The sequence below is a fragment of the Anticarsia gemmatalis genome, chromosome 5, assembly GCF_050436995.1.
Source record: "Anticarsia gemmatalis isolate Benzon Research Colony breed Stoneville strain chromosome 5, ilAntGemm2 primary, whole genome shotgun sequence".
NCBI lineage: Eukaryota > Metazoa > Arthropoda > Insecta > Lepidoptera > Erebidae > Anticarsia > Anticarsia gemmatalis.
The window spans coordinates 9,488,289-9,505,019 of record NC_134749.1 but is presented as its reverse complement, the minus strand read 5'-3'; the positions used below and the strand labels follow the sequence as shown (position 1 = coordinate 9,505,019).

The 16,731-nt window shown below is 33.7% G+C and overlaps 1 protein-coding gene across 4 annotated transcripts in view; it reads right to left on the bottom strand.

The window, feature by feature from the left end:
- Window positions 1-15,908, bottom strand: part of grn (GATA binding protein grain) — a 97,529-nt gene extending 81,621 nt beyond the window's left edge. For 3 of the 4 annotated variants that reach the window (XM_076114702.1, XM_076114705.1, XM_076114706.1), the window contains exons 1-2: window positions 15,576-15,908; window positions 5,097-5,539 (exon numbers count right to left, since the gene is read on the bottom strand). In XM_076114702.1, coding sequence (XP_075970817.1) covers window positions 5,097-5,349 — 253 coding nt within the window. In that variant the 5' untranslated portion in view covers window positions 5,350-5,539; window positions 15,576-15,908. Of the gene's footprint in view, window positions 1-5,096; window positions 5,540-8,806; window positions 8,930-15,575 lie in introns of those variants that run through there. The other variant, XM_076114704.1, reaches the window with a different exon arrangement.
- Between the last annotated feature and the right edge of the window lie 823 nt (window positions 15,909-16,731).

Below are 16,731 nucleotides of genomic sequence, written 5' to 3'. Positions count from 1 at the left end.
AATTTAACCCTTACAAGACTCATAGCAAAAAGTCGCGTTACATAAGCAAATAGCTTTCTTCCATATACGTGTTTATAAAAAGGGATATTACTGATTGCACCACGTTTTTACATTCCGATATAGCGTTTAAGATGGCCGCTGTTAAATGTATTGTGACGGCTAATAAGTGGTCTACTGTAACGGGGACTTTGACTTAATTAATCGTGAAATGCTGGTACGTTACTCTCGGTTTAGTTTACTTTCTAGATTTTCGATGAAATTATTTTATCTCTTTGAATAGTTTGTTGGTTTTGTTTGAGCATACTCTACAATCAACCGTTGAAGGAGTGCGTTATACTATTTAAGTGTAAAGTTATTTTGATTATTTATAGTTATGTATTGCACTGTATTACTATTAATATGGCTCTAAGAGGAGTTGATTCCATAATGTTATCTATTTATTTCAGATTATAGTCTAGTGGACTCTTGGTTCTTTTATAAATATATATATACTCGAAAATATAAAATTTAAATATTTAAATCTGCAATAAATTCGATTAAAATTTCTAGGCTTGATTACAGTTCGGTAGGCTATTTTTTATTATTCGTTACCTTAAAAAGGTGATTGCCTATATAATAGTAAAGTTTATCTATGGTAATGGCCGAGGAAGACTAGTCCGCGATAATTGTTCAGCTAATTCTTAGTCTATCATGAGAATAAAGGTGCTTATTATCAAAGAAAGAACTACACCGTAGTCTGTCCAATAAAGACCCTATAATGTTCTTCATATAGAGCTATAGAGCTATGTTACATGCGTGTTTGTCCTAGTTCATCCATCGCGCGGAGAATTGAATGCATCTATCACAGTTTGCAATATGTGTAACTACAACCTCATACTGGCGACAGCAGTAGAATTGTCTATACGTTATATTTTCCTATAATATCCGTTAGGTTAAATATAATTCATTATCCCTGCTTCCACATTATTATTGCAAACGAATACGATAGTCTGTCTGTTTGTTATGTTCTTTAACGGCTAAACTACTGAACTAATTTTAATTAAATGTACTACGAGGATTGTTTAAGACCAGGGAGGTATCAAACATACTTATAGGCTATAACTTACTATTTTCTCAGCCAACATTTTGTGGACCTTCTAATGTGAGTGAAACCGCGGTCATCAGCTACTTTATAGACACGAAAACTCAAGGGAAAATGACCACCGTTTAAAGTAGAGTATTAAAGTTTTAACTCTTTGTGTAAAAAATAACTATAAATTTAATTTTATGGCTGAAGTAGAAAAAATATTAAATGTAGAGGTGAATGTTAGTTATTGATGTAAGTTTGTTATTTTATTATTATTTAGATACAACAGTATGCATATATAAAAATGATTTCATTACCCTAACTAAGTTTTGCTTGTAATTATAACAAATACTTATTTCGAGTACAGCACATACAAAAAGAACATAAAAAGACCATTATCTAGGTATATTAAATTACTTTATGCCATTGATGAGCAACTTATTTGATAGAACAGCCCCGAACCGTGCGTCTTATTTGTGAATTGAAAATATATTTGTATCTACAGAAAATACATACATTAATTCATGAAATGCAAATCCAGTTCAAGTACACATCTAAAAAACGCGTAAACACCCATTCTTGTCACATGCCTACTACTCGAAAAGCAATATTAATTAGATCTAGAAATAAAATCAGACTACTCGCAAATGCTCTGTGAATTTTCCTAATACGGAGCTACTAACTATTTATGGTAAAACGGAATGCAAAGAACTTCAAAGAAGTGTTAATTTAGACGCCACTGCGCCTAGTAAGTTCATGCCTTTGTTTTTTCCAGCAAATATTTAATTCATGCAGTTTAACTATGCATGTCGCCAGACCATGGCTATGGTTGCAAACTACGGGGGGGAAATAATTAACGGTTGATGGCAACATTATTTCGTAGCATGATTACGGAGCACCGCATCAGTGTGCGTCTGGGAGGAGATGTCGCCGCTTGCGCGGGCGCAGGCCCCGCCCCCCTCTCCGCTAATTGCGCCAATCTGCGGGGCGAGGCGCACGCACACACGCATACACGCACACACCACCACGCACGCACACACGCGTGACGCGGTGACAAACACTGCATTCGCCAAATGTATGTACACTACTAGTGTATGTAAATGAAAATGTACTGTGGTGCTGGAGGAAACGACAGTAGTCATTATAAGGGAACGCTCTACGAGCCTACACTCAGACTAACCCATCATTTTTGTGGGAATTGTTCATGTTTTATTTTCCTCTTTTTATGCCTCAGAGACATTCAATTATTTTTAATTATACCCATTTCGCACAATCTTTTATAATGGCAAGTGCTTAACGGTACGCTTGACATTTACTGAAATATGATACATGAGTAGGATGCAGAACTTGAATTAGCAAAAAGAATGTTTAATCAATTGGAGTTATGGGACGTGGGTAGTGTCGAGGCAGTCAGACAGCCAGCCAGTCAGCCAGCCGGGCCAGACACAGTCGTTACAACATTCATTTATTTTACCAACAGAACGCGGTAATTGAAAAAATCTCATTTTCTCCCGTCTAGTGATGTAAACTTGTGTTAAAGGAATAATAAAAAACAAATGAACGTCTGGCTCTCGGTCCTGCCGAGCCGAGCTACTTGTTTGCTCATGTTTTACTATACCTACAGTTTTATTTAAACACAATACACTGTTGAGAGAAAATGGCGAAATTGTTTCAAAGAAAAAAGATCAAACGAATGCTTTTAAACATAGGCAACTATTATAATTAACTGCGTGAGAACATCAACGAAACATAATTTATAAAATCTTAATTTTTAAATAAAAAGAAATCATCACAGAAGTAACTGAAGATGGAATGAATTCTAGTTAGGTATTTTTATCATCAACATTAGAATCAATAATTGTAGCTACTTATACTCGTATGTTCAGTATTAATTTCAACCCACTTATCCACAGTGGAACTGCGTAAGAGCACTGAAGGTAATAATTTTAAGAGCTGCGTATCATAACAATTACTATTTTTGCAGTTACAAATGTCACGGGAAATGGAACTCTACATGATGAAGTTAAGGTTGTATTTTATTTATCTGCGTATTGATTACGAGTGGCCGATGTTTGTCATTGCTCAATAGGTGTGAAATTGGCGATCAGCTCCCGATACTCGGCGGTGGATTGAATTATGCGATCGTTCGGTTTGCTTGCCGCTTTGTTTTCTTGCTTTTCATGAAGCTCGCCCATACGATTAATAATAGAGATAAAAAATAACCGACCACAGTTACAGATTAACTGTTCTACGAAATGCATATTGCGTATTTTCGTTTCGATTCCATTTCGTTGCATGTTTCATGATTTTCAACGCGAAGTATACAAACGTCTATATTTTAAGAGCTACAATTAGTTGCTATTATATGTCTGGCATACAACATGTATATTTAAAGGCGTCAAAAGCCCTGACGTATGTACCATTCAAATTAAAAGTAAAAACCCTGAGAACTGGAGATTTTTTATTTCCTTTTATCATTAGTCCACAAATCAAATGTAATATGAACCTTAACTCCATTAAGTAGGTATCTTGCGATACGTATAACATTTCAGAAGTTAAACCGAATAAAAACAACAATAAAAGTGAAACTCTCCGATGGAATAAATAATTTCCACTATGTCATCAATCGCTTCACTAAACCATAAATTGGGAGTGCGCGTCAAATGCGCGCGGCCATATCGTGTTACAGGGACACAAGCCGTCACCATACCAACCGAGCTGTCATTAAAAAAACGTTTCATTAGCTCACTACCACGACCCGACGAATTCCACTGGAATTAACATAAATTGTTTTCGTTTACCTTAGATAACTCTTGTTCTTAGATATTTTTAACGATCATAAGCATCTTTATGCGAGACACGTTTGCGAGTTAATTCGTAAATAAAACAGCCATTATAATGCGAGATGTACCATTGAGTGAAGCAACATAACTCGGTAATAAAGTTAGTGACCAAAGTGAAAACGATCCAAGTTGTCATCGTAGTAAGTTTATGTGCATCTCACTGCGGTTAAATACACTTTTTATATCTCACTCGACGATTCACGCCGGCCAAGCTCAGGTTCGACAAAGAACATAACAAAAAGCATCAAAATTATTATAAACGGTCAAGTATCCTGTATTGTTTAAATATTGTAGATAACAAAACTCAGTTGCGACATTCGGGAAATATTTTTTAATTTACTTATCTGTCCCGGACAATCAATGTTTCACATAATTTTATATGTAAGTAACCTAATCGAAACGCCGCCGTGTGTCGACGGACGAATTTACCAGATTCAGATATAATCAGAGCGACAAGAAGCCGCATCGTACTCGACACTAACACGATAACAGAGTGGGTTTACAAACAGGACCGAACCCGCGCACCGGCCGGTCACGGGCCGCTCCGCCGCGCTCGGGACGCACATAAACTAACATACATAACTGCTGTGAACGCGACGAAATCAATTCCCAGTTCCGATTCCGAGAAGTGACACAGTTTCTTAAGTGTCGCATCACTACCGACGGACCGCTAAATAAATTCTAATCGTCCCCATACCGTCCGCATGCCAATCTAGCCCCTAACGCCTCGATATAGATGAACTTTTGTACCCGCCAGGACGACTCGTTACAATATAAAGAAGAGCCACCTGTCCCCACGAAAATCTTTATAGCCGCCATAAAATTTAAACCTCAAAAGAAAAAACAAAAAGTAAGGGAATCACTTTTTTTCTTTTACGAGCGAGGCCCATTTTAGATCGTGTTTACCTAAGCTGTCACCTTACAGAATGGCGATTTTGACTGGTCGGGTCTGTTGAATTAATTGTGAAGTTTTGGAGAGATATCGTCTGATGTGCGATAACGTCCGGTGGACGAGCTGCCTACCGTCCGTGGGAGCAATTTGCTTAATTCTGACAGTTTCGGTCGCGGAATTAGAGACCCGCTTACGTGTTTAATTGTTACGGCGTTCGCTTCTGAGACCTCGAGTTCGTAAATTAAATCAAATGTGGAGATTAGGTGGATGTTATCAATTAGAGATGTAAACTCACCGTGAGAGGAGACCGCGGCGGAGTAGGGGGCGTGCATTTGTTGATGGTAGTAGCGGGCCCGGCTGTGGTGGCCGCCTTCCAGCGGAGAATGGAAGAAGCCGTCGCCATTGGCCTCCGTGTTGACGTCACCGGCGGCCGGGCTGCCGTTGACGCGGCCCTCGTACCACCGCTGCTGCAGCGCGCTGGCCCCCGCGCCCGCGCCGCCACCCTCTCCGCTCATGTCCATGACCGCCGAACCGACCTCACACACCATGCATCGCTTTTATACACACGCACTAATAAGTCCACTCCCCTATCCGCATTTCCAAGAGTCAGTCAGTTGTGTAGTCGCCCGAACACTAGAAGAGTGTATTCGGACTCAGTCTTAGCATTGTTAGTACAAACTAAAGGGCGGCCTTAACACGTCGCGTTAGCTTTTGACGAACAGTTCATATTGCACGTATCTGGAAAAGAAAAAAAACAATTTATTATGTGTCCATAGTTTTCAAATGATAAGGACAAATCATGAAAAGAATTACAAAAGCCCTGAAGGTAAAACAAATATCATGGCTCGAAACAATGAAAATATCAATGTGTCAATGTCCAAAGATATCATGGAGGTCGATTTGGCTAACATCAAAGGAATACGTACGATAAATCCGTGCCGGTGTTTTGTCAAAAAAATAGACAATCAATTAAGATAATAGTGGTGCGCTATCGTATACGTCCGCGATATCGATACGCTCCCAATTTGATTAACTGATAAGGTGCGAACAACACTCGATACCGCCGCGATAAACGATAACCACGCATTAAGCGTTGTTAGCCAACCGAGCTGTGATTTTTATTACCACTAAACCTGCAAGATATCTTTACGTTACATCTATTTGCTATAGGCACATTTGCACGCCACTCCTGAAAACTCTACTTCATAACATCACAATCTTAAGGACGGAGCTGTCAATCGAATATGACATTTCACCCGCTCTCATAGATTGTCGTAATGACATTGTGTTCTAGGTTCATTTGATACTTAATAAATCTATTGCCACACCCACAGAGTATCGTATTAGTAATCTGAATATGAAACAAAATGATTACAAATATATTAATGTCAATATCAACTTATGTATATGAGTGTGACAAAATATCAAATGTGTTATCACATAATAGACGCACTATAATCTCATTGTGTTCACAGTATAGTTTGTATAAATTACATACAATTTTGGTGCATTCTGTTCCATGAATAATTAAATAGTTTTGTCTATCTCGTGGTCTAAATTAGAGGAAACAAAGGGCTATAAAATTTTATTAGAGCCAACGATTAATATGTATCTGGCGTATAGTTTATCTTCAATTATTTATATATTATATTCTGAAATGAATTGTGTTTCCATTTCATATCTGAAACCTAATGCAGGTAAACATAATTAGGCTTTTACGCTCAATTTAACAATGCATGATATATTTTAAACCGTATGATATTTTATCAAAATCTACGGATGTACAGCAATTTTAATTAGAATCCGATTTAAATTACAAAAAGAGAGAAAAGACCATTTACAAAAGTATATAAACGCATACTCATTGCAAAATAATAGCATTATTATGTACTCTGAAGTATTATTGCATTAAATATCAAATTATTCGTCTCGTACACAAAGTTATTGCGAATAACATCCGTTTTTGGTTCTGAAATTAATTGCGACTTTGAAATATTGCTCATTTGACATAAAAGGACATACTTCACATTATATACACTCTTCTTGAACAAAACAAATATATTATGTTGAAAAATATCTTACATTTCATAAGAATGTTTCTCAATTCTATACATGAATGTATTCATGAAGTCTGGCTCTCACCATCTTATAATTGCCGCTCGTAAATGCAATAATTCGCTGCTAAATATTACTTTAATGTGCAATAAAAGGCGTGAGCTGCTCTATGATTGGACGATTCATTTGACATTTAAAATGACCGTTTTTGTTCACAAAATATGCAATATTCATTCTTGTAACATAATAATCCAAGATGTTAGTGATCTGATTACAATTTATATATAGCATGATATCAACACCTCGTCTAATTACAAAGTTTTTAGAATTCAAATATATTGCACACAACAAAATTTACTTTTAGGCAATTAATTATCGTTTAGATAAGATACGTCAGATAATCGAATGATGATAATATCGATTAATTACATTATCGACAGTATTGAACTGCTCAATTAATATTAAATTCCATCACTTGGCTTTGTTATCACCCTTATAAAGGTAGATAAAGTATTTTTAAAATAATCGTTTCCTGTCCCTTGGAGATTGAAGCTTATTAAATCCAAGAAAACCCAGTTAGCAATAATACAATTAGAAAAGGTATCGTTAGTATTAGAAGAGATCTTTATAAGTGACACGCTTTTCAGAAAATCTAATCAATATATTCTTATCAATGTTAAATATTTTTACTTTTTTCTTTTCTAGACTCACTATACAGCCAGCATTTTTCAATACCTTGCAACTGTTTTCGTAAAAATACTATCAAAAATATTATTTGGAACATTTTGGACAGATAATGCAGGCAAATATCAGAAAACATCAATTCGATCAAGTGCTAGCCAGACAATGATAACAGAGACTTATCGCAGACTCTCGATACACACAAAAATGTTTTTTTCCTGTATCTAAGCAGACAAGCAAAAACATTGAGGAAAATATAGTTGTTGAAAGAATGACTTAACATTTAAACTATTATATTAATATACTTATAAAACAAATACCTACCACATTTCAGGTATATATTTAACGAATGTTAGGTATAACATAATTTTATAGAGTTTAAGTTAGTATATCCGTTGTAAAGTAGGTATGAGAAAATTACTCAAATTTTGGACAGACTTCAATGAAAAATAAAACACATTGAGTAACATTCTAAAAAGAAATTAGGTAGCTTGTATGTAGGTGTTACTCCTCCCAGTAAAAACTTTAGCAAAATATTTTAAACTATATAATTTTAATAGAAATTCTATGCGTTCTTCAATAAAACTTCAGAACATGTTTGCATTATGCAGTTAAAGCGTTTTTTTCTAGAACCGCATTTAATTACTGCGAATAGTCCAGGACAGATATTAACCATAGCTCCGGCCTCCACACACATTAACTATGTTAATTTTCTAGTACATGTATCAAATTATAATAAGGATTTGCCTGCTTTTATATATTTCCCAAGTATTTCTAATATATACCTAACAGAACTTTCTAGTTTCTCCTATCAGAGATTTTAAAAGATTTTTTAAAAGATTACATCTAAATGATAATTTTTATAAACATAACTATGTATGTATTCAGAGCTTGTAAATTTAGCCGATTCTTTATCACACTTATTTATTATACTATACTATATTTTTAACATAATTTGTGTATAAGGATACAAATTATGGCAAATGTATACGAGAACACTTTTAATGCCTAATTCATATTTCAGATATTTAAATGAGGTAACTCTATGCCATCAGTCTATTTTATAAACGACCATATTATATGCAGAATGAACATAAAACCAAGCCGTCGACTGCAATGAAATATGATATCATTAAAAAATGTCTGATATTGTGCAATAAACCCCATTCTTTACAATAAAACTTCTCTCAAAACATCGTTATTATCAAACATTAACACGGAAATCTAGAAAATTTAAATCAAAGCTTGAAAAGATGTGAAATTTCTCACCACTGATAAGATGTGATCCTGTGCGCGGATGATAACTCCCAGCTCGTATACGGATAGCAGATATAGTACAGCTTATGATCTATCACAACCGACGACACCGCTATCTAACCATCGACTGAAAAATGGATTTGCCGATAAAAAAAAGAAATCTCACGTTTTTATCGCAAATTACGTCGATTTTGTGTGATTTCCTCGTAATATCTCACGATAACAGATGATAACGAGCGGCACCATTGCCTTGTAATCACTGTTTTTCACTAATTCGATGATTTTAAAACCTTTATCGCATTATATGAATCGATATAATGAAATCCTAAATAAAATATTGACAGGCCGATAGTTGGAAGTTTTCATCAAAATGTAAAATTCACACCTAATATTGATAAATCATTATTCATATTTATCGATTATCATAATTTGCTAAGATCATATTTTTACTATGTTGAAACTAATAGGTGAATTATGCATTGATGATATCGTTTTAGGATCCCCAGCTGTGCAATTGCCACTAAAACATTTAACATGACGTTTATATAATAATCTTGATAATAAATAATATGGAGTCTATAATTGTAGCTTTTTTTATAAAATGTTTATTTATGATTATTGAAATAATAATATTTTGGTTTTATTTATATCGTGATCTTTTATGTATAGACATAACATTGTATCATGTCGTATGTTTAATTTTAGAGATGACTCATGTTAGTTTAAAAACCATTTTATTTTTAAACAAACTCGAAGTAAAATAATAATTGTTGTTATTAATTAAACAGCACACTTGGTATGTTGCGCACTTGTTTTTATTTGTTGATGCGGTGCACAGAACAGGTCCCACAATTGATCCTTGGCAGACGCCAGTGATCGATGCGCCCGGGCACGTTACTTATCTATACAGTGGGTACTACGTAGGCCTATCGTGCCTGGGATCGAGGCGATCGCGAGCGGTAGCACATTCAAGTTATAAATCATCACTGATTGCCTATAACTCGGTACCAATGATAAACATTGTGATTTTACACCCGTCCAGCGACTTAAATTATAACTTCATGAATATTATTAGGGTCTCCGCGGATATTTATCCGCTATTACTGATGTTAAGGTAGCCGCTTTGTGATTTTTGTTAGTGGAAATGATTGGGATGTTTTTATGGGATTTTAATATGATAATGACGGTGATGCTGTTTTGTTTAATATGTTTTTATTCTGCGTGAAACACGGTTATGCTTGTTGTGATAGGCCCTAAATATTTTTAAACAAAGATTTTTTTTGGGAAAATCGTTTGTTAATAGCATATTTTCATCATTAACTATTCTCAAATGTATTGCAAAATGAAATTACTTTTGTTATAAAAACATAAAAAATGATATTAGGAAGAACCCGAAAGATAAAGGCTATGATTATTGCTTGGCCGCTTGAAGCGAGTTCTAATTTGCATCTAACAGTGTAGCGAGCTAGCGGCGGTACATTTTGACTGCTAACAAACAATCCCGTTGACACCTTCTGTTTAAGACTCGTTATAAACACGGCTGTGTTACTATACAAGTTTATAATCACTATAAAACAAGAAAACATATACACGGAATGTATAATCAATGATCTTAGTTTCTTTTTTAAATTATTTTTTTAGTCTATCGTAAACAATTCCAAATCATTCTACTTATAGAAAAAAAGAAAGCTTATTTTCTTTTCACAATACACTTTTACATTTATAAAACCTAAATAATTTATTTAAAATCTTTGTTTAGTTCCCAAATGTTTATTGATTCCAAACAAGCTAGCGGCCAAAAAGCGTTAAACAAAAAAAGCTATAAATAAAATCGCGTACAAACTAAAACAAGATCAAAATCTCAAAGATAAACAAATTAATGTACCAGTCATCATAGTCCGTGTACACACGAGCTTACACTCACCTATCTGCTCTCTTATTAAGATTAGGCCAAGTCCCAATTAAGATAATTGATTCTCCGGACCTCCGGCGAGTGCGAGGCCTAAATCTTTAAAAAAACTCAACTCGATTTTAAACCTTTATCGATTCGATGCGATAAAATTGATCGACGGGGATTTTACTAGGAAAATATTTGTGGTGTTAACCTTTTATTAATATTTTATTATTGTTATTATGATCTAAGATTAGGAGATGAAGCTTCCCACGCGCGGTAAATATGTTGTAGGTTTTAGATAACTAATATTAATTTATACTTAGCTATTTTATTAATGTGAAAGTAGGTGTATATTGTACTTTTTCAATTCCTGTTTCGTGACTGGGTGTAGTTTGTCTGTAATATCAATATGTATGCAGCTCTTTGCTATGTAGGGACAATTTGCGTACGGCTGTCGTTTTGATAAAAGATTTGAATATAGATTCTCATAGAGATTGAGATGCGATAAGAAAATATTTTTATTAGGGCAACGCGGAAAAGTATATATTTTAAATAACAAGTATTTTATGCACAGTTAATATAAAGAATTCTGAGAAAATGATCCAAACTAACTCTCGCTACAAGTATTTACATATCAACCTCAAGCACTTATAAAGAGTATCGTTTTGTTAACAAGTGCTCTATAAAAGAAGGTCCTCTCTATCGGATTAATAGTTTTATTGGACGCCTCAACAAACAAAAAAAACGTAACACTATTCTATCTATAACATTAGGATCAGTATGGCCACAACACGAAAAAGTATTGGAACGACACGGCCCGATGCCGTGTCATGTACTACCAACTTAATAGCTTTATATAAAAGCTTTTACTATGAATGTGAGTTTGGCGGCTTATGGATAAGTTTGAGATAACCTAACCGGAGGAAAAGGTGATAGCAAATGCATGAATCCCCATCAAAATTATGCCTGATAAGCTAACTATTAAAAATTCTTAAACCAGACCACGGATAATGTAAGATTTTAGTTAAATATTTAGTTAAAACTAGATTCTAATTTGGTAGAAGCAAAAAATATTTCTGAACAATTTGTTAAATGTATAGTTAAGATTATATCTTCGGATATTTTCAAAATCATCGTAATTTTTGGTACTTTGTCATTCACCGTCTTCAATTAGATATCTACATACACTTTTTAAAATTTTAACCGACTTCAAAAAAGGAGAATGTTCGATCGACTGTATTTTTTTATTTGAATATTACAAAACCTTTTCATAAGACTATATTTTCTATTTCCACAAATGCCTTAACAAAGTACAGTCAAAGTGAAAATCCCTAACCTTATAAAGATGATTCTATATTCTCAGACAACAGGTACAGTCTCGTGCACCGGTCTAATATCGATCAGAGTGATCGATGCCTTTTAAAGAGTATCGAATAATTTATCGATTCTGACCGTTTTGGTTTATTGAAACCCTTTTAAATCCTGTTGATTGGTGATAATCTGACCGTTTGAATTTATAATTACGCAATTTGATATATGATTGAACTATTAAAAGATTTATTACTGATTTATTTTCACACTTTTTTAAATATAAGCATCCAATTGTGTAAATATTTATTGTTAATCCGTATTCAACTTTCAATTCAATTTATGTTGTCAATAAAAATAATTTAGCCGACTATAGAAATTGAGATTTTTATTTCTTATTTCAAGAGAACTAAAGGGAGCTATACTATTCCCGACGCGTTTCTGCCAAATACTGAGAACATTCAGCGCATCTCAAACATTTTATCTAGTAGTAAGTTACTACAACTGCTCAAAGCTACCCCTACCTGTAGTCTCCATCGTCATGCACTATTAGAAGAGTAGTCTTTACTCCAACTACGTTTTCTCCCACTACAAGGTGTATTTTTGGATTTGCCTTGTTCAATATTTATAACTTCAATACCAAGAGGAAATAGAATCAATATATTTTTAGCTGGTACATAATTATACATGATTTTGGCCCGCGGGTAAACAAAAATAGGTATCAAATTTTATCTAGGATGTATCTATGCACATATGCAAAATAATTTTGGAAGACCAATAAACAACTTTCTTATCGAAACACATCTGATCTTGAAGGATCTCAAACTTATCGAATAACATCATTAAATCAAGCTTTAATGTAATACTGTGAACTTTAAGTAATACATTGTAAAAAATGTTACAACATATGTTTTTATTATTTTATTGACGTTTCAGCAAGGTATAAGATATATTAGGTACTAGTTGAAGCCTGCGGCTTTGCCCGCATAGATTTGTCGGAGTAAACATTAAAAAAATATATTTTACTTTTTTTAGCTATCGTTGTACCAAATTTCATCAAAATATTTTAAGTAATAGTTACAAACATTAATGTGGAAAAAACAGATTTTATTAGTAGATTATATAAACTATCTAGAATTGTTAAAATGTGTTAATTCACTTTAAACAGAGCTATGCCAAGTCCTAAGAGAAAATATGCATTTACCTGTAAGCGTCTTAGAAAAGAGAATAATTATGATAAAAACATGAAATCACAAACAAAATTATTAATAATTTAGTCTTAACAGAGTAAGCTTGTAAAAAGACAAACGATAGGAAAGATAATAATTATTTCAAATAAAATTAACCCAATAATAGAAGCGTCGTTCCCGATATTTTCAGAATTTTATTACCTGCTTTAGTAACAGTTTTAATATATTTATTTCCTATTTATATTTTCTTGTATTTCATACGAGGATTTTTTAAACTTAAAATCTCTGAAATAAGTAGATTAAAATTTTATTAGAGTTTTATGCCTGTTCATGTTACAACGTGGATTATCTTAAACGCGGGGTTATCTTAAAACACACTATAAAATGACTATAAACAAGTAGGTACAGACATATTAACATGCAAATTGATTGCTTAATACATTAGTATATTATGTATACGTTTGGCTGATTATTTAAATTCGCTAATTTATTGTCGAATCATTTGTAACGAAGGCAAAAAACCTTGTTATACATGTAATATAATCAGTGAGCGTCAAATAAAGATGCACCATTGCACACTTTTATACAAGATCCTTATCTCACAATGACATGAAATTCTATCAAATTTGTTAATCTAAAATTTTATTTATTAGTCGTTTTGTTTAATAATACACATTATTGATGTGCTCGGCGCAAGGTGCCATCCGATCACTCCACACATTATCTCATTAGGTAGTTACAAAATGTCAAATACATACTGTGAGAAAATTAAGAGTTATGATAACATTATGCTAATATTTTATTTGATTATAATTATTTTATAAATTATGTGTGTAAGACAGGATATGACACACACAGGCGTCCGACGGAAACTCGTACACACACAAGTAAAGCGAAGGCTTATCGGCGGCTAATCGATTTGCGTTTGCGCATCTCGGGGCGCATTCAAATTTCGATCGCGAACTGTCATGGCGGTCGGCATTGGCCGAAAACAGCCGAACGTTTGATATGAAAACGAAGTGGCATTGACATTGATTGGTCGTTGAGAAACTTGGAACAAAGGGTAACGTTACCTCTATCCGGGTACACACATGTAAAACTTCACATAACTATATACACATTTAAATAAAACGTATGTGTGTTCTGTACGTGTACTGTCTGTGTGCGTGTTGTATAACAATATAGGTACGCAAATGAGATATTTTGACTAATAATAGAAAACGCATGTACCTACTAACAGACATTAATAATACATGAACGACTGACGCACAAGTCACTTTAAATAAGAATTATTTTACCTCTGTAGTCAGTCAGTACAGATTATTTATAAATCTGTATCTAGATTAAACCGAGTGCATTATGTTCAGTACCAAAAAAGCTTAACATCTAAAATTCTAATTCGGTTCATACAACCTTTTTCATTAGTAGATCTTATCATTTAATTTTAAATTCAATTAGTGAATCATTTTGTAAAAGAAGGATGGCCGGTGCAAATAATTATGCATTTGTATCTAATAAAATATATATAGCAACAATAACTAACATCCGATTAAAACTAGTAGTAATACAAAGTAAACAAACATACATATTCATTTTATACATATGCAAATACAATTTCCCTTGTTTTATTATAATGACATAATTCAATTAATTTTAATCGCCGAACTCGTTTATGTCTTTTATACAGTAACACATATTTTATACAACACATTATGGTCCCTGTATATTTAACTCTACGAAAATCCATTCATACATGTAGAGTCGATATAAAAATAATTTTATTAGTTTCTTAATCTATAATCGTCTGTTGATTGATAAAGCCTCCAATTTACATATGAAATAAAACTAATAGATTTAAAATTTTATTTTATAATTGGACGAAGGCTTTCATCGTTACCAAATTTATGTTATTTGTATAAAGTTTTGCATAAATATTTTTTATGTGAGTGTTTGTATACAAGTAATAAATTATTATGGTCGCGGCTCGTGCCCGACGGGAGTAGAGTCGACTCTACATTTGTAATGCAAAACATAATAACATCAATGTAGAGATATTGTTCTATTTTGATTATGATGTCTGTTTATTATTATATTAGTTGTATTTTATTGTAAATTTAAATAAGTGCAATAAATGTATGAAGTTTAAGAACCATGTTTTTGAATGCAATTGTATTTATTTTGCTGCAGAAAAATATAGAGTCAGTCCAATCATTAAAATAAAAATATGACTCTATAACACATTCAATGCAGTAACAGTGCGTCCATTAATTGATAGTACAAATTTAGAAAATAAATTAATCCTTGATTTATATAAATTCTTATTATCATTCTGATAAAAATGACCGCCACATCTTGCAACATAAAAAATATAATGAAAATAATCAAATACCTCGATTGTCCTTATCTGATGCTTATCACAATGTAGTTCACTATCACTATGTATCACTGTAAATACTGTGCAGATGCAAAAACACACTGAAATCATGAGCTCCATTCCGTTTTCGTGTTCATTTTCAATGAAAATTGGGAAAATTCTTTACAATATCACAGGTCACAGGTCCTAATATATACGAATATGGTGATATAAATGTACAGTATAGTATTAAACCGCGTTTGTATTATTAGAATTACAAAAACAGTGTATGTGTTGAGCGCAAGCGCAAGTGGTGCGTCGAGTCGCGCGGCACGTGATGCGGCGTCGATGGGACGCAACCCGACACTAAACCAGTCGTGTGACTTTTTGTTGTGATCGCGCGCAATCGGCCGCCCTCGGCTGCACTCGGCGGCGGCCGACACACTCTCGCCTCTGATTGGTGGACGGTTCGTTCGGGCGGTTGGCGAAGGCGGAGTCGTAGAGTCGCTGTACCCGATGGGTGTGTTCCCTTTTCAAATTTTCTTTTTCTCTTTTTGGGCGGGCAGTGCGGTGGTGTGCGTCAGTCGAGGCGCGCGCCTCGTCCGTGATGGATGTGCGACGCTCGACGCTCGCTTGTGCCGGATGATGGCCGCCTAATAACATTAATTGTCCGAAATTAGTGGTACTTTCACCATTAAACAACAGTAACACTTTATATTGCCATCGTCTATTCTTATTGGCTGATGTACTGAGAGTTATTTAGCATTGTTGATACTGACAACCTATGGCTATGCTTAGTTTGATAATGACAAACATTGTACCGAGTTTATATACTTACTAGGCAATAAAACAAACAGTAGGAAACTATTCAAATATTTGTTCAGGAATCTAGTGATAGAGTACTTCATACACACCTATATTTATAATATATTTTTCTAAACATATTTTAACTACAATTTTCCTTAACTACTTGATAGGAGTAAATTTCCCGTGATAACAAAATACATGTTATGATATTTCATAATCTATAGGTATCAACCAATCTGATAAATAAATCTCAGTAATTATTTAATTAGTTTGATACAAACTTTGATTAATACATACCCACTGATACACGTACTTAGATACGTATATATTTATGAATGAATTTCAACATTGTGCAATAATACTTAAATATGTAATTTAATCGTAT